This window comes from Rhipicephalus microplus, unplaced genomic scaffold (assembly GCF_043290135.1).
Source record: "Rhipicephalus microplus isolate Deutch F79 unplaced genomic scaffold, USDA_Rmic scaffold_136, whole genome shotgun sequence".
Classification (NCBI taxonomy): Eukaryota; Metazoa; Arthropoda; class Arachnida; order Ixodida; family Ixodidae; genus Rhipicephalus; species Rhipicephalus microplus.
Window position 1 is genome coordinate 203,679 of NW_027464708.1, and position 22,235 is coordinate 225,913.

The 22,235-nt window shown below is 45.3% G+C and overlaps 2 protein-coding genes across 2 annotated transcripts in view; one reads left to right on the forward strand and one right to left on the reverse strand.

Moving 5' to 3' along the window:
- Positions 1-2,588: 2,588 nt before the first annotated feature.
- The window catches only part of LOC119167985 (uncharacterized), a 70,239-nt gene continuing 50,592 nt past the window's right edge, over positions 2,589-22,235 (forward strand). The window contains exon 1 of the mRNA XM_037419440.2: positions 2,589-2,795. Within this exon, the coding sequence (XP_037275337.2) occupies positions 2,676-2,795 (120 nt within the window). The 5' untranslated portion in view covers positions 2,589-2,675. The remainder of the gene's footprint in view (positions 2,796-22,235) is intronic.
- On the reverse strand, positions 13,668-18,664 carry LOC119184981 (uncharacterized). The gene is made up of 6 exons (XM_075885400.1): positions 18,432-18,664; positions 15,898-15,930; positions 14,834-14,920; positions 14,584-14,628; positions 14,430-14,471; positions 13,668-13,837 (listed from the first exon to the last, which is right to left on the reverse strand). The coding sequence occupies exons 1-6, from the start codon at positions 18,529-18,531 to the stop codon at positions 13,668-13,670; spliced, it is 477 nt and encodes a 158-aa protein (XP_075741515.1). The 5' UTR covers positions 18,532-18,664.

Below are 22,235 nucleotides of genomic sequence, written 5' to 3' on the forward strand. Positions count from 1 at the left end.
TCTAGCAATTCGAAATAGTTTCCGTGTGCAAGAACAACCTTTATCACCTACAGTATCTGCAACACCAATGAAGACATGTAAAACCTCAAGACAATGGATGCAAGCTTTGACGCAGAGGAAAAAAAACTTAGAATGGCGTACTGCGTGCACAAGTCATGAGAAAGGCAGAGGAGAGGTAGCATGTGAAACGTCACGAAGTTCTAAGCGAACACTTTTATGGACATTGTTGACATTGCTGCAGTTATAAAATATTGAGATAGTTTGTACACACGGGAACTATTCCTTCCCAAACGACGCGGCTTAAGACACGGCAGCTGTGCTTTGTATATTTCTAACTGGTTCACTATTAGCGTGCCAAGTTTACTGCCGTTAATTGCAACCTGTTCTCAATAAACCTAGTTATTTATATTAGCCCCAGATACACATAGAAACACTACGCTGCGAAAAGAAGTTTAAACGACGTGCAATTCGCTACAACTTGTTCTTGACTTGCAGCAGCTATTCTGCCATTGTATTGATGGTGAGCGCACCCAGTCTTGCGGAGAAAATCAACGCAGAAGAATCATTACACAAAGATGTATGTGAGGCTTGACACACGGCCATGGTTGTACAGGAACAGCTGTAACTAATGCAGCAGTGGCGGCACGCTACCAGATTTAAAGCGAACTGCAAGTCACAAGAGTGGAAACTTGGGCTAGTTGGTGCGTAGTCATATTTGCAAGATGTTTCAGCGCGCGAACAAAGAAAAAAGGACAGGGTAGACAGAAAGAGCGCTGTTTTCAGCGCTCTTTCTGTCTACCCTGTCCTTTTTCCTTTGTTCACGCGCTGAAACATCTTGCAAATACGAACTGAAAGCTCGAGGCACGTTACAGGGGGTGCCACTGTCGCAAGCGAAAGAAAAAAAGCAACGCGCTGTAGAGGAGGCGGCTAGGGAAAGAGGGGGTGGTGGTATTTTTATGAAGTAAAGGGGTTTTAGGTTCACGTGCGCGCCGTAGTTGTCCGCTACCGCCGGTGTCCGTAACCACTATTGCATGAACTAGGAGAAGAAATTCTCACCATATCCACGGAGTGAATGATGAGGAGTGAGCCGAAGCATTCGTCCATCCGTCCGTCCGCCCATCCGTCCACTATCCACTATCCCACAAAATGAAAAAAAAATCATAGCAAATCGACAGAGTCAATGATGATGAGTGAGCGGAGCGTCAGTCCATTTATCCTTCTGTCTGTCCATTGATCCGCCCGCTCTTACCACACCAGGGCCTGCATCATACTACTAGGCGGACACATCACGAGAGATATACAAGGGAAGGACAGACCCACGGCTTTGGCAGCTTCGCCCGTAAAAAACTCGGCAAGCCAAAAAAAAAAAAAAACACCAAGGACATCTTGCTATTCGAACCCAGGTCCCCTGCTTCCAGCCTTGTATTCCACCACTGAGCATGCTGGTGCTTGGAACTCTTTTGCAAACTGACCTCCGGCAGATTTGATGTCAGGAAATTATTCGCGTTAGTGTCAGTAATATTAATTTAAGAACAGCAAAGGAACAATGAGATATCACATATTGCGAATTGCACAAAAAGGTGGTCTTCGATTGCTCCAAAGGTTTAAAAATTTTTCATCTTGTTCACGTAACTGTGGCGCATACCCACTGTGGGAGATTTCGGGGATCAAAAGAGCTGCCATATTTCATCATGGTACTCATCGGAAAGTTCCTTGCAAGTATGCAGCAAGCGCCATGTTTATCCGAAGAATGTCGAAGGATGGCATAAAGAATGCCTGCCTACTACAAAATGATTATTGACATAGTTGGTACCCTGCAAGTGTGCGGTACACTGCACCGTGCACTCTCGACGCAAAAAATGCGTTCTCATTCCTCACGATTTGGTCGTTAAGAGCGGGGCTCCACAGAGCCTCATGGAGCTTCCACGAAAGGGTCGTGGCGTTAGTGTGTCTGTACTGTGCCGGACAATCACACAGCATGTGCGGAAGTGCAGCCCGGTGAGTGCCGCAAACCAGCACGCCTGTGAGGCAGCGTCGAGGCAAGCCCTTGACGTCCCCTCATGAGAGGCTTAGGCCCGGCCACCTAAACCTGCTTGTTTCTTATAATAAAGTTTATTCCTCCTCCTCCTCTTCACGATTCCTTTCGGGGAAGTCGGAGCAATTTTTACGGTGCCTTACTGTAGTTACCAACTTGCCCACAGTGCGTGTCTCATGAAGTTTAAGTTTATGGAAAAATTTTACTTTGAGTTTTGTTGTAGTGATGAACGCAGATGAAATGTCAAGTAAGGTTGTGATTGTCAGGAAATTTATATTCGTAAAATCAGAATATCAAATGTGATATTCTATGCGAGAAAAGGTTCAATAAATATTGCCTTAAATGAAATCGCTTTTGTGCGCCAAATAGAGATGAAGAGAGCTTTTGAAAATTGAGCGCAGGCTTTTTGTATTGTTTAATTTGCCCTCGAACGATCCCTGCTGCCGTAAAAACAAGGAGGTATAAAAAAGCGAACTATGAACGTGCCGTTCTTTAGCACTTCACCCTTGCGCGTATGAAAAGTTCATTGAAATATCAAAGCGCGTCCATTGGAAGCACATATGTCTTTGTATTTCGATAGCTATAAAGAAGCTGGTGTCCTCTGTGCGCGTCCGACAAAAAAAAATTGCGAAGCAGCGTCATGGCTTTTCCAGCAATTGCAGCATTTTTTCTGAGCGCTCTCTTGTTCTCCCCAGCGTTTGGCCAGGAGCATGAAGCAAGCCTGAACGAGACGAAAGCTGAAGATTACCCGATTGACCAAGTAAGTCAGTCCGAAAACTCTATCTGAACAAATTATTTATTTGTTTTATCCGGCAAGTTGCTCTTAAAAGTCTGTTTGGACAAAGCATTTAATTGTTGGATTAGGCCATGATCGGCTTTTACAATCTGAAATATACAGGTGTATTATGTACACCATGAATGGGAAAACCACCACTGATGTGGTCAAATATCCAAGGTACTCGGGTGCTGATCCGCATGTTGCGGGATTGTATCCCAGCTCCGGCGGCTGCATTTTTGATGAAGACAAAAATTCAGTAGGCCGCCGTGCTCAAATTTGGGTGCACGTTAAAGAATTCCAGGTGGTGGAAATTTCCATGGCCCTCCACTACGTCGTCTCTCATATTCATGTGCTGGTTTTGGACGTTAAATCCCACATATAAATCATCAATCAACATTTGGGGAAAGATTTTTATTATTTTCTACTCAAAGCAACATATGTGTGAATGATTTGGTACATTTGGAGACTTACGCAAGCACTGGCACTATCGCTGAAACATATATGAACATAAGTTTAAATCCTACGCATTTACGTGGACGATCATGTTGCCACGCACGTTTCTTACTTCGATTGATTGATATGTGGGGCTTAACGTCCCACACGTTTCTTAATTCGCTCTTCCTGTGATTGTTTTACGCCCACAAATTCTGTGAGCAATACTCAGCTTAAATCATGGCTGCGCGTCTGAGACGCTTGTTCTGTTAAAATCGTGCGCCAGACGCGAACACTGCAGCTTTTTCTAACGTATGCGTGACGACTAGGGATAAGGCAGGAAGATTCGATGCATGGTGTATAAAATATGGCGCGTTCTAACGATGAAAAGTCTTTATGATGACCAATGCTTTGTGCGCCGATATCTGCGTACAGCGAGCATTACTTGTGGTAATTTGAGTTTCTGTTTCAGCCAAATAAAATGTTTCTTCTTCAAGAAGCTGGCTACACCGTTCATAAATGTCGGGATCTTGTGGCATACTGTCACGAGCTCGTGACGATATTTTCAGTGATCAATTATTTTGCTTGTTGCTGTCACAAACTCACTTCCTTCCTTGTAGGCTTTAGTGCAAGCCACACAGCGCGAAACGAGCCCCCATTTAGTTACTGTATTCTTCAGTACGGTAGCCACGTGAGAAACTGAGAAGCATAGGATGAGAACCTGTGTTTTTATCTTCAGTAGCAATGCACGGAAAAAAGAGAACATATTACGCTATTCAAGTTGATGTACAGAAAAAACCCATTAGCGATGACTGGCTCAACGCAGCAAACAGCCAACGATGAAAACAACCTTCAGCAATCCAAAGGATTGCCACCTGCCTGCGCTATGTGTACCGAATTAACAGTTTTTTTTGTCGACCATGTAATATATGTGCATTCATGTAAGTGCGTTCTCGGCATAGTTCACACAAGTGACCCATCACGTGCCGTATTGCTGTACGATACTTGACGCAACAAATGCCGGTCATGAGGTCAGAAAAAGGTGTTAAAGAGAGGACAAGCACACCCTATGCAGTTTTAAAACTATGGGTTGTATGCCTGTGCGTATGTCACAGGTCCCGTTAATTAGGGAGGCGATCGCCGGGCTGATTCCAAGGGCCGAAGTATCGGCCCCCCAAACCGCACCACGAAAGCGTGGACAATTTAGAAGTGGTCCCTTTTGGCACGCCAGCGGACGCCGGCTGTGGCCCAAAGAACAAGTCAGAGCCGAGAGTTTATGGCAGATCGAAAACAATACACAAGAATGCACACTCCACAATAGTTGCATACAATATGTCACCAATCAAACAACGTACTACACAGTACAATCAGCCACACTCGAACAACGGACACAGACAACACTACGCACTGCAATGCAGTCGCATGCATTGAACAACCAAGACACTTAAAGACTAACGAGATAGAAAACCTATTCAGTCCGAAGTTCTCGGAACAAAAGTCTGGATGATACTCTTCCGAGAATCACTCACTCAAAGTCCAGCGTTGTTGTCGTTCCGTCGTCCCCGACGTTTCTCTTCCAGGAAACCTCGCGTCTTCAATTGGCCGCTCGCCAAGCACCAAAATTCTTCGCCGGAAACACGTCGGCTTCACACACGCAGCTGTTGCCACGCGTCTTCGCTCGATAGCCGTAGACACACACTCTTGCCTGTAGCTCGAGCCGTCACCCCTCAGGTGGAAATCATCTTCTTCTCCTGCTTTGTCTCTACGGACAAAACCTTCGCCGACTACACGGCGGAATCCCTACGCGCTCTAGCGCTAACTTCCGTCTTCTCCTCCGAAGTTTCTCTTCCAAGAAAGCTCACGTCTTTTCCTGCTTTGTCCCTACAGACAAAACCTTCGCCGAGTACACGGCGGGATACCCTACGCGCTCTGGCGCTAACTTCCGTCTTCTCTTGATCTCTCATCTCCGCTGCTCGGTTAAATACCTTCTGCGCGCGATTCCAGAAAATTCTCATCATTTTGTCGGCGCGATGCGCAGCGAAGGCTGGGGGAGAGCGCGAGACGGTATGGGGGCCGTCCGCGACGGATGACTCAACCCGGCATCACCACGCCCCTTTTCATCTAGAAATTTCGAGTGCTTGCTCGGCCGCCGATGTGGGGTGAGGAGGTTCGTCGGCAAACCTACACTTCCGAGGGGAGAGGGAGCGTGCCCGGGGAGCTTATTTTCTTTTTGCTTTTTCTTTTATCGTTGACCTCGCGGCGTCTCTTCCGCGCGTTATCGCGAGAATTTGGCGGCGCGCCCTTTTTGAGCGCTCGTTTTGTGACACTGCCCCCCGCTTTAAGAATATTATCTCATCATATTCAAAACCACACAAACGAGCGCGAACAGTCACCACACACTCTGAAAGACTGTAACACAAACCGTCGCTCACGACACTTCACATTCACAATAGATCACTCAGTCAACTGTACATTGCAATTCAATCTCACAACACATGGAATATAGCCACAGGTACATGAATACAATACTCCATCACATATTCCAAACAATACAAATATACAAAGTTTTCTTATTACCACGATTGTACAATACTATACATCACATCACTGGAACAAACGTTTTGATTCACTTGTGACACAGGATAATAAGAACAATAACACAACATATTGTGGCTCAACACAGGCAAACGCATTCCGATTTGACCTCAGCACCTATCCTGAGTACTTCGAGCTGCGCTAGCGCACTTTTTTGCGGTGCTTGCTCGATCTCTTCTTGTGTTTCAACGTTCTTTTTCGGCGAGCCCTTTCTAACGACGGTATCTGAGGCGGCGTCTCAGCCATTGTTGTCCCTTCCGACATTGTTAACGGGTCATGACGCTCAACCGATCCTGTCCAGTTATTCACCTGCTTGTTCATGTCCCGACAATTGGCCTGGCTGGCCGACTCCGTCACCTTTGCACTGTCGGTCGGTTGAGGTCGAGCTGACGTAAGTCCAGCTGCCCAGCACGTAAACTCGTTCAACACGATCATCTTCTCATTCACTGTCTGTTGCACCGCGGCTTCACCTTGGGCTCGAGTGAGATCCGTCACGGGATGCTCCTCCACTGTATCTCGCGGTCGCTGGGTTGGCGAGGGCTCTATCTTAGGATATTCTCCCAAACATTCTCGATTATTTGGCCCTCGCGCCCCGTCGATGTTTCCGATGACGAGGTCGTACAGGGGGGTCGTCATGCATAGAGCAGTAACCTTCTCGCTGAAGTACTTGGTTTTGACCTCAATCTCTGCTTCGGGAAGCATCCGAACCGTACTGTCAATTAGGCAGACTGGTTTGGTTTCACCTGTTAACTCACTTTCCCGTACCAAACTTCTTCGCACGATAACAGTGGAGCTGCCGGTATCTCTTAACACCGTAACCTTCTTGCCCGCAACTTTTCCGGGCAGCGTTGGCATTCCCTTCGTAACACCGGTTGGCTGTTTTGTCATTACAGAACCCACAATAGAAATTTTCTCCCCATTTTTCAACTCTACGAATCCATCGGTGACGGCATTATCACCGGATTTCGGTGCCGCTTGCACACAGGATACCTGGTGAGTTTGACTCGCTCCGTTACGACATGCGTCTGCCTTGTGCCCAGTCTGACCACATTTGAAACATTTTACAACCGTAGGGCTCGTAAAGATCGTTCGACAGTTTTTCGCGCGATGACCCACTCGGTTACACAGAAAACATCACGGAATGCTCTCCGGTGCACGCTTTTTTTCTTCGGGAGCCGATTTCTTCGAATCTTCGGGACAATCCTTCTTGACCTTGGCCAAATTAGTGCCACCTTGCGCTTCCAAGAATTGATCAGCCAATTCAAGCATTTCTTCAAGTGACTCAGCCTTCCTCTCTTTCAAGTACAGCGACAGGCTTGGGTGGCAACTAATAAGAAATTGTTCTCTAATTAGGAGCTCTCTAAGTTCATCGTACTCCTTCGCTGTCCCTGAAAGTTCAATCCATCTGTCGAAATAATGGCAAAGTCGGGCGGCATACTGCGTAGCCGTGTCCCCATCAGCTGGCTTTCCTGTCCGAAATCTGTCCCGGAATCCTTCCACAGTAATACTAAATCGGTTCAGTAAAGCAGTTTTCACCTTTGCATAGTTGGCTGCATCGGTCGGCGTCAGCCTACCGTACACTGAACGCTTCACCACTCAAGCAAGTACTCAAAGCAGTTGCCCTTTGCTGTTCCGGCCAATTCTGGCTCCTCGCAATCGTCTCAAATCAGTGAAGGTACGCGTCAAGGTCGTCCTTCCTTTCATAACGCCACGAGCAGCTTGCTTGGGTTCAAGCGGAAGCCGTTCTCCTCCCGTTTGCTGCTTTCAACTCTAGCTTGAACCGGAGTTTCACTTCGCTGTTGCAAACGAAGCCGCTCGAGTTCAATCTCGTGCTGTCACTGCCGTTCTCTTTCCTCTCTTTCTTCTTTCGCCCTCTCAGCTGCCAGTCTTTCTCTCTCCAGCTCCAAATTCAATTGCTGCTCTCTTTCTTCTTTCAGCTGTCGCTCCTTTGCCTCTCTTTCTTTTTTCGCCCTTTCAGCTGCCAGCTTTTCTCTCTCCAACTCCAACTTCAATTGTTGCTCTCTTTCTTCCTTTGCCATCTCAGCGGCCAGCCTTTCTCTCTCCAACTCAGCTGCTTTTCCTTCCTTGGCTCTCTCAGCTGCCAACCTCTCTTTCTCCAGCTCAGCAGCCTTTTCGTCTTTGGTCCTCTCTCTTTCTTCTTTTTCCTTCTGGGTGACCCACTTCCGTAGTTCGGCGCCAGAAAGACGCATCTTCTCACCAAGAGCGACTAACTTTCGAGATCCATTGTGTCTCGCAAATAAAACCTTGCCGCATGCAAAAAGTATCTGCCTCAATCAGTCTATCGGAACACTCCCCTGCACTCGTTAACGAGAACACTGAGCAACACACAAAATCGTTCCGATAGCACTATCAACAACTCGAAGCTCTTTCTTACTACTGTGGACACACTGTGCACCAAAAGGTCCTGTCGCGGACGCCAGATTAATTGTCACAGGTCCCGTTAATTAGGGAGGCGATCGCCGGGCTAATTCCAAGGGCCGAAGTATCGGCCCCCCCGAACCGCACCACGAAAGCGTGGACAATTTAGAAGTGGTCCCTTTTGGCACGCCAGCGGACGCTGGCTGTGGCCCAAAGAACAAATCAGAGCCGAGAGTTGATAAACAAACAAAATTATATTCTCAATAAAGGCAGATCGAAAACAATACACAAGAATGCACAATCCACAATAGTTGCATACAATATGTCACCAATCAAACAACGTACTACACAGTACAATCAGCCACACTCGAACAACGAACACAGACAACAATACGCACTACAATGCAGTTGCATGCATTGAACAACCAAGACACTTAAAGACTAACGAGATAGAAAACCTATTCAGTCCGAAGTTCTCGGAACAAAAGCCTGGATGATACTCTTTCGAGAATCACTCACTCAAAGTCCAGCGTTGTTGTCGTTCCGTCGCCCCCGAAGCTTCTCTTTGCAGCTGTTGCCACGCGTCTTCGCTCGGTAGCGGTAGACACACAGTCTTGCCTGTAGCTCGAGCCGTCACCCCTCAGGTGGAAATCATCTTCTTCTCCTGCTTTGTCTCTACGGACAAAACCTTCGCCGACTACACGGCGGAATCCCTACGCGCTCTGGTGCTAACTTCCGTCTTCTCCTCCGAAGTTTCTCTTCCAGGAAACCTCACGTCTTCTCCTGCTTTGTCCCTACGGACAAAACCTTCGCCGACTACACAGCGGGATACCCTACGCGCTCTGGCGCTAACTTCCGTCTTCTCCTGACCTCTCATCTCCGCTGCTCGGTTAAATACCTTCCGCGCGCGATTCCAGAAAATTCTTATCATTTCGTCGGCGCGATGCGCAGCTAAGGCTGGGGGAGAGCGCGAGACGGTACGGGGGCTGTCCGCGACGGAAGACTCAACCCGGCATCACCACGCTCTTTCCATCTTGAAATTTCGAGTGCTTGCTCGGCCGCCGATGTGGGATGAGGAGGTTCGTCGGCAAACCTACTTTTCCGAGGGGAGAGGGAGCGTGCCCGGGGAGCTTATTTTCTTTTTTCTTTTTCTTTTATCGTTGACCTCGCGGCGTCTCTCCCGCGCGTTATCGCAAGAATTTGGCGGCGCGCCCTTTTTGAGCGCTCGTTTTGTGACAGCGTATTCTCAACGTAGTGTTAAATATATTGCTGTCGTCAAACCTAAGTATTCAGCTGTTAGGTTGCGACTTTTCACTTCTGAATAAGGCAGAAAATATTCACTGCTGATTTTTTGCTGCTGACTAGAGCAGAGAAAATCGCTGATAACTGAGCGGTCATTATTCACTGTATACGAAGGCAGATTCTGGTAATACTCACCAATCAGTTTATTACGAAAGCACAGTGTCAATACAAAGTGCACTTTTCTGTGGCCTTACATGACATTAGACAAAAAAAAAACTAATGTCCTTCATCGGCTCAGCACACGTATTGTTCTTTGCGTCGAGCCTACCAATGTACGCGCAAGTTGTGGCTGCAACTCCTTGCAACGTAAACTCTGTGTTGCCGGGTTCATCATTTGCATCGGTTACTGCTGCACCACTGGCCCACTTCCTGTATATGCCACGCGACCATCCATCTGCCCACCTGAGTGCGCTATCTCCTGGTGCGCCAAACGCCCTCTACTAGCCGCCTTGTCCCCCGTCCTATTCAACATACTTTTACTGTGGATACCGCGGCCATTTATCACGCTTTTGCCGCAAACACCAGCGGAACGAGCGTCAGGGTTACGACATGTGCGAACGAGATTGTTCCAGGAGCAATGCACAGTGCTATTCATCGCCCAAGCAGCGGTATCTATCTCCATTCGCATCGACTGAGGCGCGGAACACTTACCGTTCAGCCTTACACCAATTGACTTTCTCCTATCGGCACACTCCTCTTCATTTCGTCCTGCCTCATTCACAACTCACAGCCGATCTGAAAACTAAATAATGCAGTTTTCGGAGGAGGAACTGCATGTAAGAGTAGGAATATGATTCCTCCAGCACGCCCGTTCAATATGGTTTTCGTAGCAGTGGAAGGCCTTCTCGTGGATGATTTGGTGAACAGCGGAGTGACATTTTCTGTCATTAGCTATGATTTGTGCAAATTCCTCAGGAAGTGATGACGCCTTAAGGTTGGTGCACACCGGCGACTAGCCGCGGTCGCGCGACCATTTGCGACTGGCGACCAGAGTGCGAGCGACGTTCACACCGGCAAGGCTTCATGCGAGCGACCGGAAGTCGCAAACCCGGAGAGTCACGTACAGATCTCGTTATCAACGAGAACTTGGTCGACCGGCGACAATCAGCTGATCAGATATGGAGCCCGCTGAGCGCGATGCGTTTGTTTTTGACGGCTGTGTTTGCGTAGCGTTCTCCCGGAAGCATCATAGACTTCGAGTCGAGTGATGAAGAAGAGGTTGTGGCGGTGCTGATGTGCTCGGTCAACGTGTGAGCGCTGGCAGCACGAAAACGTTCAAAGCAAGCAAGGCGGTGGTGGGTGAGACCGTCCCTTCGCTCGCGAGAAGTGGCTGGCCACACAGGGCGTCTGCTTCCCGACTTGCGCTCGCATGACGAGGAGTATTTCCGAGAGTAAGTTTATGGTTGTTTTACGTGCTTATAAGATAGTGCATAACATGCTATCTCATTCTTTTTTGGTGGTTAGCTTCATGCGGATGCCGCAACGAACGTTCGACACTTTGCTCGAAGTGCTGCGCCCCGCAATATCCAAGCAGGACACAAACCACCGGCCTACAATTTCGGCGCACGACTGCCTGGCCATGACCATTAGGTAAGAGCGTGTGGTTTGAAGATTAATATGCTGTGGATTGTGGCTGCGCTTCACTTGTAAGGAAGTTTCGCCTGGGCGGATAGAACGAATTGCATTTAGGACGTATGCGGGCTCGATGGTGCAGTCGTTACTGCGGTCGGCAGTTTAGGCGTAAATGAGGGGTTTGATTACGGCCGCATCGATCGCCTTTAGGTGGAGGCGAAATGCACTTAAGTTGGCGCGTTTGTTGCGCACGTACGTTAAGAATCTCAAATGGTGAATATTTCAAAACCATCTGTTGTGGCTTATTGCGTAATCAGTACGTGGTTTCAGCTTGTAAAAGCACAGAAAATAGGATTCTGCGCTACACAATGACATTACATTGTGGACGTGTCAGTTCCCGTTTTGTGTTATCCTGATGCACAGGTATTATATAGAGCGCAATTATGATGTTATAAAATAAGTGAAACACAATCCTCAGTTTTGCGAGTACAATTATGCACAAATTGTTAGGACAAATTGATGTGCTGTTCAAGGCACTCAAAGAGTATTCATGCCAAAAATATTTTTCAGCATCGAGGAGGGAGGAGGTTCAACCAACCACCCTTTATGTATCTGCATGCACGACGGTGTGTGTTTGCACAAGTACACATGCGAAATTTCTCACAAACATGAGCAGCGTTTAACCCTTGCACCTTGCTACAATGTTACGTATGTTCTGTTAAATTGACAGTGACCTAATACACTGTGGACAGTAGCGCAGTGGCAAAACGTATTGTGGATGGTAGCACATTGTGTGAAAGCAATTTAAACAATAGACTTGAGTGATGTAAGTTTTGCGAAATAGGTTCTCTTTGAATTTACAGCTTTTCAGAAATCCATGCTAAGCAAATTGCTACAGGTAAGTTTAGGTTGCCCTTCTTCAACCTGAGTGATATGAGCACGTACGCTCGTCCATGAAAAGGTTGATGCATGCTTATGATTCGCCAAATTGTGTAGGCACAGAAATATTCACTCCATATACGACAGCTTGCGGAGTGCACAAGCAGTGCGACCGTTCGCGACCAGTCGCAAATGATCGCGCGACCGCTCCTAGTCGCCGGTGTGCACCAGCCCTAATTGGGTTTAACTGTACAGCGCAATCGTTCTCTCAAAAGTGTACAATGGTTTTGTCCAAATGCGAGGAGTTGCTGACCTTGGCTGTCATGAAACTTGACATATCGAAATTTCTAAAGTTAGTCAATAAATATGCATTATATCAGAAGCTGTGACGATGCGTAGAAAATAGACAGCAGAGGTAGCACTCATTAATACATAAAAATGAGCAACACTTTGGCAATGTAGCGTCATGAAACGACACTGAAATGCAACTATGCGTGAGATTTTCAAGCTCAGCATGCTCCTTTTACAGTGTGTGTCTTCCATCATGGCTGTGCCGACAGAAATTTCACATGGCACTTATGCATTTTAGGTATGCCAAGGAAGTGCGAGATAAATTGGCGCACTACTTCGTCACAGACGGTCAGGTGCCTTGGCAGGACAAAGTGGTGAACAGCACTTGAGGCGTACAAGGTGAAGGTGGGTTGTAAATGCATTTTATTGCTTACAGAACTTATGTACATAGCATCTTCTTAAGCTAAACAAACAAGAGAAAAATCACCAGTGACACAACAGATACATTACAGGGAAAACTGTCATGTCCAAATATAATCTTGAAAACACAAAAATTAATAATTCATGTTAAAATAATTGAGTTATTGCATGGTTATCACTACAATTATCACAGAAATAAGTTTCTAAAGGGGTCATGACACCCAATTTTCAACCATAATGTGTGTTGTATGAGCTGATTCTTGTATGTTCACATACAAGCTGGCAAAATTCGAGCGATTTAGTCAAGCTGCTAATTTTTAATCGCATATTTTTATAAATGAGCTAGTCGCCTGACAGTTGGGCAATACTGACGCACTCACTATCCATGACATCACGAACCGCTTGCTCGACAAGCTGCTGCACAGTGTGCAATCTGGCAGACGGTCGTGTTCCGTCGTCAACTGCGCTTGCAATCAAATTTTTTCGCATTGTTGAAATCTCCTCTAAACCTAAATGATTTCCAGGGGTCGAAACATGGCTACTGTGTCAGAAATGTAGCGCTCGTACTTGCAGCAAATAATTTCGGATGTCAAAATGAGTCCTGTGAATGTGCAATGCGTATACCATTTGCCATTGCTCCTTCGGCTTGTGACGTCTCGCATGCCATGACAAAATGGCGGTCACTTGTGGTAGGTTGAGTTTTAGGAGCCGAGCACTTCTACGGCATATTTTTTTTATTAAAATGATCTCTTAAGGCCCCTTTTCACACGTGTACTAGCACATTTTACTATGTAGTTTTGTTTTTTGCTGACAACCGTCAATTGTTGAGTGACCAGTAATGACCACTTTAGGTTGAGACTAGAAAAGTGAACACAAGATAAAAAAAGATGGGTGTCATTGACATTATATAAACACTTCAATTCGCTTCATTGATCTGATGCAATTTTGCTTCTGCTTCATACAGCATAAGTTCTACTGCATGCATTACATCTTGTGCAATGTGCACTGGCAGCTCTCTGAGGCGTGCATCGGTACGGAGAGCGAAGAAACCAATGTTATCTTTTTTGATGACCCCCTTGTTCGCTCTGATGTGTTCAAGGTGCTCCATGCACGCTTGCGCCACAGCTTCATGGCTTGTGCCCTCTCCTGCATTGCTGCAAAGCAAGTGTGATCTGCGATTCATGCATATGAATGCTTTAAGGTTGCATTGTTACTTCGTGAAGCACCATTTAGCAAAAAAACTGTGTGAGAACGACAAGGTAGAAACAGAAGAAACAAGACAGAGCACTGACTTTCAACTGATGTTTGTGCTTTTCGGCACTAAGAAAGAAAAAAATATAGAGGAACTGAAGCAAATTAAATAGCACACTTAAAAGATAAATGTGTCAATAGGGCGTCTACCTCTCTGTGAGAAATAAATGGGCTTTTGATCTTTGAAACGGACACTCGTGTTTTGTGACAGGGTGCTGATGTTCTGATATTAACGTCTAAATATTACGGTAGTTACATGGGTTCTGTCTGCCTTAGTATAAATGTGCCCACAATAAAAACATCAGTTTAAAGTCAGTGCTCTATCCTGTTTCTTCTGTTTCTACCTTGTCGTTCTCACACTCTTTTTTGTTACTATGTCTGTGTACCAACTTGACCGAGCATTAACCTTATAAAGTTTTGTATTTTGTACCATGCGCAGGATTGTTAGAAAAAAATCTGCAAGTTTATCCTCTAAGAGTTCGCGGTATATCTCACCTAGCGCCCTCGCAGGTCCATTGTCGTCTTGACGAGCGTGACCTGCAGTGAATTATACATATTGCTTAAATGTACAGAAAGAGATCTTTTTTCGAAAAGTTGTGATTGTGATCTCTTGCCAGGAGTACCTAAAATAATTTTTTCGTTTACACACCGTTTTGATGGTGGCTGCTCTCTTGAGGTGGTTGCTGAAGCATCACTGCAGAAGGAGGCAGTATTATTATACAACTTATAAAGTGTTACAATTGCATGCAGCAGAATCTGGTGTGAAAACATTAGGCACATTCTCCAAATGTGCTAGAACATGAAGAAGGTTACAAAACATGTTTTTATGATTTAATAGATTGGCTATCTATGCATGCCCTTCATTTGTCATTACTTAGGTGGATTCATAAAGGTTTTACTCATTGCTGCAGGTGTCGACACCAGTCTCCTCAGCCGTATCAGGGGTACGTTCCGGTTCCGCTGCATGGCTTGGCCGAGGCGGTGATCTGCAGTGATGAAAACTTCTCTCTATGTATTTGATGATGCCACTAGTACATGAACAGTTTTAGGCATTCTTCAGGAGTTAAAATGCCATTATGATTTCACTCAACACGAGGTTTATTTTACACTTGCGTTACCTCTTGATTGAGCACTGCTGTATGGAAGGTGTGCATACAGAAGTTTAATGTGCCTATTATGTTAATAAAATGCTATGTAGGTTGCGCATCTAAATGAGAACAAGAGATATTCTCACGGAGATGAAGTAAAGGTAGAGGAAGAACTCAAGCAGCTGATAAGCACGCGAGGGTGTTAATCAGCCATTGTGAATCTTGCCTGAGGGTTTTCCCTATGTAAACGCATTTCGTACAAAAGTCTTTAACCCCGTAACAATATCTCACTGGCTATATGAATGAAATTTATACAGTCAATCCTAAATGGCTGTGCAAACGATGTGTCTGATGAAACTGTGCCTGCTGTCATTATGTTTCTTGAACACATGCTGCATACGACTTTTGCAGCATCATTTTACTGCTAGGAATGAGTGAATGCTTCACATTATTCAGCTCACTTGTATTGCAATCAGCACTGGGCACTTGTTCATAACGAATCGACATGAATGTGTTGCCAGTGTATGCAGATAATGCATTAGTTTGCTTAATAGCGGCCTGTCACTGATGAATACTTTGCTTTTTCAGAAATATTTGACGTTGTACAATAACCACATTCACACAGAAACATTGCCTGTGCCCTCATGTATTCCTGTGTGCTTTTGTTCAGTGTTGAGTGCTGAATGTATTTAAAAAAATGCAGTGGTTTGGGCAAGCTAACGACCTGAACACCGCCTTTCAAGCATGCTTGTATTTTTCATAATTTTGCAAAGTACAATCACCTAGTAATAAAAAATAATGTTTCTAGGTTCAAGTCCATGCGTGTACAGTTTCAAGTGCATGCACATGGTACCAAAATTTTTGTGCATGCTCACCTCTCGTTAGCCTCTTCTGCTGTGATGTGGCTGCTGCAAGAGAACATGTAATATGTGATTCTGTCAGTGCTATTGTTTGCATTTTTAGAGCATTTTCACTGTTTTGCTACAATATAAGTACTTATTCTGCATTCTTGTAATGAATATGTGCAATGCTCGTCTATGAACAGCCTCATGACACATGCAATAAGCCATCTCTTTAGATTTTTAGATTTTGTATTAAGCCTTCCTTCTTTTGGTAAATGAGAGCCGAGAATGACACAGAAAGTACACTCAATTCTCTCATTCTTACTGTTCTGTCTTCAAAGTTCTGTTTTGTGAAGCTGTCCACGTGTTACTTGTACGGTATGCTATATTTTTTGCGTTGTGCTGATGCATTGTGCTATGCTAACCAAAACATTTCATTTTCTGTTCAATGGAGGGTAAGCATTATTCATTACCTTTGGTCAATGGCACTCATGTTCCACAGTACCCTGAAAGAATGATGCACAGAGTTATTCTTCGTAGCTGTAGCCACAATTACTCGACATCAAAACAGCCCATTTCCACCATGTTCATGATCACATGCATGCCCACTGTGAATTACCTCTTGGGACTTCTATGTTTATGTGCAGTGTACTTATGTGTATTGATATGTGTGTATTTATGTGTATGTATAACAGTCATGTGAATTAAATCAACATTTTTTTTGTTTAGTACTCAATAGTCAGCTAATATTGAACTTAAGCCACAGGCTCAGATTCTCCTTCCATTAATTCAAGCATGGCCTCAAAGTGGGGCCATTTTATTGTTGGAATGTCGGCTGCTCCGGCTCCACTTCTTTGTCTTTCACGCATGTCTTGTTGTTTGCTTTTGAAGATATCACGCAGGTTCTTTAATCGTTTCTCAACAAGGACACCTGAAAACAAAACCCTTGCTGTAAGAATGTATTGTGCATACTGTATTGCTGATAAATTTTCTACTTTATTTCAGCACAATTGTGAGCGGTCTCTATTTTCTTTGCCCAGATCATTTCGGCTGTAGCACCCTAGAAATTTGAATATTAGGCATCAAAATGAATCGCATGCCATCTAAACTTAAGTATTGGTAGGGGCTTAAACATTGCAAAATCTCTGCCCATGATTGAGGGAACCTGCAGCCGAGGGTTCCAGAAATGCCGCCCACCTAGTGTTTTCGACCGTCCACCTACATGTGCACGACATCACAGCTGATGCAATGATTAGTTGTGCAAAGAGTTATGGACACTGTTTCTTGAAGATAAGCATGTCTGCCAAGCTATTGTAACAAAGAGGCTGTTTATACTGTCGGCAATTGAAGTTCACTTGCAAAAAGTCTATTTCATGAACCAGCACATGATGTCTTTATCGCCTTCAGAGTGAAACTTTCTAAGCATTACTGCATTGTGCAAAACTCCGCAGGTGAGTATATACCATTGGTATCGGCCAAGCGAAACTGTCGTGTACAGCGGGAGCGATTGTTGTCAAACAAAAGCAAACATGTTAAATAACTTGAAAAGAAGAATGAAACTAACTAGAGCAAGATGACAATTTTTGAGAAAAAGAAATGCAACAAACATAGTATATGACTCAAAGTGTAACATAGAGAGCGAGAGGAAGGAAATTATAAGAAAATAAAGGAACCAAAACATGAAAACATACCAACACATAGAAGCAGACATGAAAAATTGACTTTAAAATATAGGAACAAAGAAAACAAACAAAAACAAGGCACAGTTGGAAGCGGAGAGATATAACCTGTGGGAATAAAGGAATAATCGAAATATAAAGGCACCAATAGACAAAAACACAGGAGAGGAAAGCAACAGTTGTGAAAAAATGAGGATTAGATATGGGCCACATTACAAAGGAATAAATTCCCCCATCTGTGCTTTCCTTCAGTGTTCGTCCAGCTACTAGAACACTACCATACCTTTTTTTTTTTACGATTGCATGTCATTTGGCATCAACAGCAGATTCCCAAATCCGGACATTTGAGAGTGCTGCTAAATATGTTTTGTATGTCTTAATTACACGCTCCTCTATGGAGTGCACAAATTGCGCTCAAAGCAGAAGCTACTTTGCATTCTTTTTTAAAACAGCACAACTGCAATGCATAGGCAGAATTAAAGCGTAACACCCCCCCCTCCCTCACCGCGCACTAGATATTATGCATTGCAAATGCCGCACGTTCACAAAAGCACACATTCCCTTGGCCAGACGATGACGTACAAACACAGCAAGGAGCATGCGCGAGGTGAGTTGCCAACTGCGAGCAGTATTTCGAACGTCTGAGCTTTATTATCATCTATACAATGTTCTGTCATGTCGATTTCGATGTTAAACTCGGAAAGTCGCGTGAACAAACGTGCACACAACTGCGCTCGCATACATCACAGTCAATACATCTCATGCAAACTAAAACCTTGCAGTACAAATACCAATATTTTCATTGTTCATTCATTGGCAACGACCGCCATGCAGTACACACCTGTTCTTGCTTATATAGCTACTCAAACAAAAAATCTCGGTACTTACTCGACATGCCGAACATGCTTCCGATCTCTGCCCAAGCCCGGTCCTTCTTTGTCCGATCTTTAAAAGAAGGGTGCCGCTTGTCATACAGATATGGGTACATTTTAATCGCGTCGATGAGGAGCTCGGCCGAGTACCCAAAGCTGGCCGTGGTGGCATTCGCCTGATGCGAGGAAAAATCCACGGAGGAACGTACGTGTCGTTCGTACCTCACGGCAGTAGGCAAGGGCAACGAGAAAAAAAATAACATACGAGGTGGCCGGATGTAAACAAAAGCTGACGTCACTTCTGGTCTTCGCTGATTGGTTAAACTGTTTTGCGACTGCAGTCGCGCGACCAAAAAATCGATCAGGAAGCGACTGGCCAAAACAGTCGCTTTGCGACCGTTTGCGACCGTTCGCGACTGCTTGCGACCAGTCGCAAATGGTCGCGCGACCGCGGCTAGTCGCCGGTGTGCACCAGCCTTTATAGTGAGCCCACTCTATTCTCAGCACAAGAGAATATCGTTCGCCCTGACACTCTTTGTACTGTCCGTGTTTTTATTGACGACATCCTTCACTACATCTAGTTTACTGTGCTCACCTGGTGCTCTCACCAAGTATATCTAGGGACTTTCTGTCTTCTTCGGTGGCAATATGTTGTGTTCTGCACCTTACTGATACAGACTCTATGCTCGACAAAGACATATACAAGCTACCTCGCCTGATCATTGCGGAAGATTTTGAGCAACTGCCACGCCAAGAACGAACAGTGACCCTAACATTTAAGGACATCGACCGTGACGACGTCCTGGTGTACACTTCGTCAAATAGCGTTACTAAAGGCATAATTCTTGCGTCAGGTGTGGTACGCTTTCACAACGACTCTGCGTTCATGATTTCTGCATCGAAGAAGATTCTCCTTCCACAAGGCACCACAGAAGCCTATGTTGTAGATGTTCAGCCTATAAGCGTCGCACCACTTAAGCCAGTCTTTATCAAGGACCTTCCTACTTCTGAGCCTGGATCACCATCCCCCCCCCCCCCTAGCCCTTATTAGTAATGACTTCATGGCTACGGAGGCACTGCAGCTGCTTGCTTTGCTAGCAAAACACGCCAATTCTGCTCCTCGACATTGGGCCAGTCTACTAGTACAGTACCTACTAGCATTAATACAGATGGAATATCTTTTTTGCAACGCCACCCATGCAACGTGTTTGTCGCTGAGTGAAAAACCAAGAAAGAAAAACGCTGACATGCTTTAATGAGAAGTAATTCATTCATCAGCTAGTCCATGGTCGTCCCCTGTTGTTTTGGTTCGAAAGAACCATGGCTCCGTGTGCTTTTGCGTCGATTAGCAGGGTCTCAACAAGGTCACACGTAAGAACGCCTACCCCATTTTACGCATTAACGATGCCCTTGATTCCCTACATGGCGCGCAATACTTTTCGAGCCTTGATTCGCGTTCAGAATATTGGCAAAATCCAATTCACGAATACGATAAAAAACAGAACTTTCAACTCCTGGTTCTGCATTGCGCCTGCAACCTTTGAGTGCATGAATGGCACTGTGCAGCGTGGCCTTAAAATGGAAGCAAGATTAGGGAGTGGGCTAGTTGGTATTCCAAATCTTTTTCAGCTGAAGCACGAAAAGGTGTACAATGGACGAGGGGACAACAAGGACAGGTCATTGTTTCTGATGTACCCTTCATGTGATCCGAAGAATGCGAATCAGTGTTTCACTTGCTGAAGGAAGCACACACGTCAGTGCCAGTACTCTTCCATTTTGATAAGACCACCCCGACGCTCTTGCATACACGCGCCAGCGGCTGCGGTATCGGTGCTGCTCTTTTGCAACGCGAGGACTCTTTACGGGAGTGAATCGTAGCGTACGCTGGTAGAGTGCGCAACGCTAATGAGAACTATACGATCACTGAACAGAAGTGTACTTCTCTGGTTTGGTCGGTATAGAAGTTCCATCCTTATATTCACGGCCATCAATTCACTATTCTAACGGACCACCATGACTTATGCTGGCCATCTAAAGAAAGAATCTGTCCAGGCACCTGGGTTGGTGAAATTTACGCCTTTGAAATTATTTATAAATATGACAAAATACATCAAGACGCCGACGCTCCTTCGCATTTTACAACATCGCCCAACGCTCCCACAACCATTTCCGAAAACACCAGTTTATTGGACATCTCTTCTAGTTTGGTTGCCTTGCTCGCCTGGCTGGACTAGCTGCACGCCGATGACGAACAACCGTTCACCTCTCGCCAGCTGGATGACCCGTACTTTCGACGCATATAAGGCACCTTTCTTCAGCTTCGCGTCCACCCAACGCACGGCTTCATCGTCAACTAGACTAATTTAAGCTGGAGGAAGTTTATTATGTAGTCCCAATTATCATCCCAATGATCAACTCTGGGTGCCTGTTCTACCATGGCCTCTTTGACATCATGTGCTCAGCGCCTTTCACGACGATGCCATGGATGACCAGCTCGACTTTCACAAACCTACGACCACATTCGAAGCTGATTTTACTGGCCTGGCCTTCCTACCAGGGAATCGAGGTACGTGGTTTCTCTCGACTTCTGCCGATTTCTTCCTGCTAACTAATTACAGCCAACTCTATGTCCCACAACATCATTTGAGGCTTTAGGTGTGAACCATTATGGGCCTCTTACTATCACTGCCGCTGGAAATAGATGTATAGTCAGCGCCGTTGATGATCTGACACGCTGCGCCAAAACAATTTCCGTGGTTACTGGTGCAGCTGCGAAAGTTGCGATCTTCGTTCTTCAGGCCATAATTATGTGTCATTGTGCTTCCCGCATACTCCTAAACGATCATGGAAAGGTATTCTTATAGCAACTGCTAAGTGAATTTCTGCACGCTTTTCGCACTACACAGCGTCTAGCTACCATCCTCTAACTAATGGTCTGATCGGGAAACTTCACCGTGCTCTTGCTGATATGATCGCGGTTTACAGTCACCAGACAACAAAAAGTGGGATAAACGTCTACCATTTCTCATTTTCGCCTACGACACCAAAATTTAGCGCACAATCGGATACTCACCATTTTATTTCTTTTATGGACGTTCAACAGCATTGTTGTTGACATTTTCTTCTTCTCCGGGAATCGCACTTCATTAACGTCTTCTTGCGAGGATTATATTTCTAGCATTTCCCAGTGTTGCTAGCGTACTCGTATGAACACAGAAGCTACGAAACAAGAAAAGAAGGCCGTTTATGACACTCCTCATTCGTTTGCCGCATTCCGACCGGGAGACGAGGTGCTGCTGTTGACACCCACCAGTACACCTGGTCTGTGCGACGAGTTACAGCTTCGATTCATCGGCCCCAATGCAATATATAGACACTTTAAACTTTGACAGAATATATCTACAAGTAATCACATATATCTTGCAGTTGTGGCTGAAACTAAAATTGAAAAAATCACGTTTGAACTGAGCATTGGTGCTACCAACCACAGATATCTTCTTGTAACCTGAAGTAGCTTGGCCGCTGGATTCCTCGCCCGGGCTGTGGGTGCTGGCGCTTGCGTTTTTTTTTTGGTCTCGGGGGCTCTCGTTGCAGTGTCTGTGGTGCGTTGTGGTGTCGAAATGTTTTGATAGATTTAGTACGTGGGACGTTGAACTTGATCTATGATCTTTTAGTGCTCTTGTAAAGAAGGCGAAAAAGAGAAAAATGGCAGACATCACCCAATTAGAGAATGTTTACTTAGTTTCATGCGCCTTGACGTGCTCACTATCTCACACAAAAATTTCAAGACTGTGCCAAAGAGAAAGAAAACTTTTCCAGT

What these genes read in the sequence shown, in the direction of transcription:
- LOC119184981 (XM_075885400.1), bottom strand. Translation starts at nt 18,531, where the DNA reads ATGTACCCATATCTGTATGACAAGCGGCACCCTTCTTTTAAAGATCGG. An exon ending in AAGCATGTTCGGCATGTCGA is followed by an intron (nt 15,931 to 18,431) that starts GTAAGTACCGAG and finishes GTTCTCTTGCAG; the next exon opens with CAGCCACATCACAGCAGAAG. An exon ending in TGGACCTGCGAGGGCGCTAG is followed by an intron (nt 13,838 to 14,429) that starts GTGAGATATACC and finishes CTTGCTTTGCAG; the next exon opens with CAATGCAGGAGAGGGCACAA.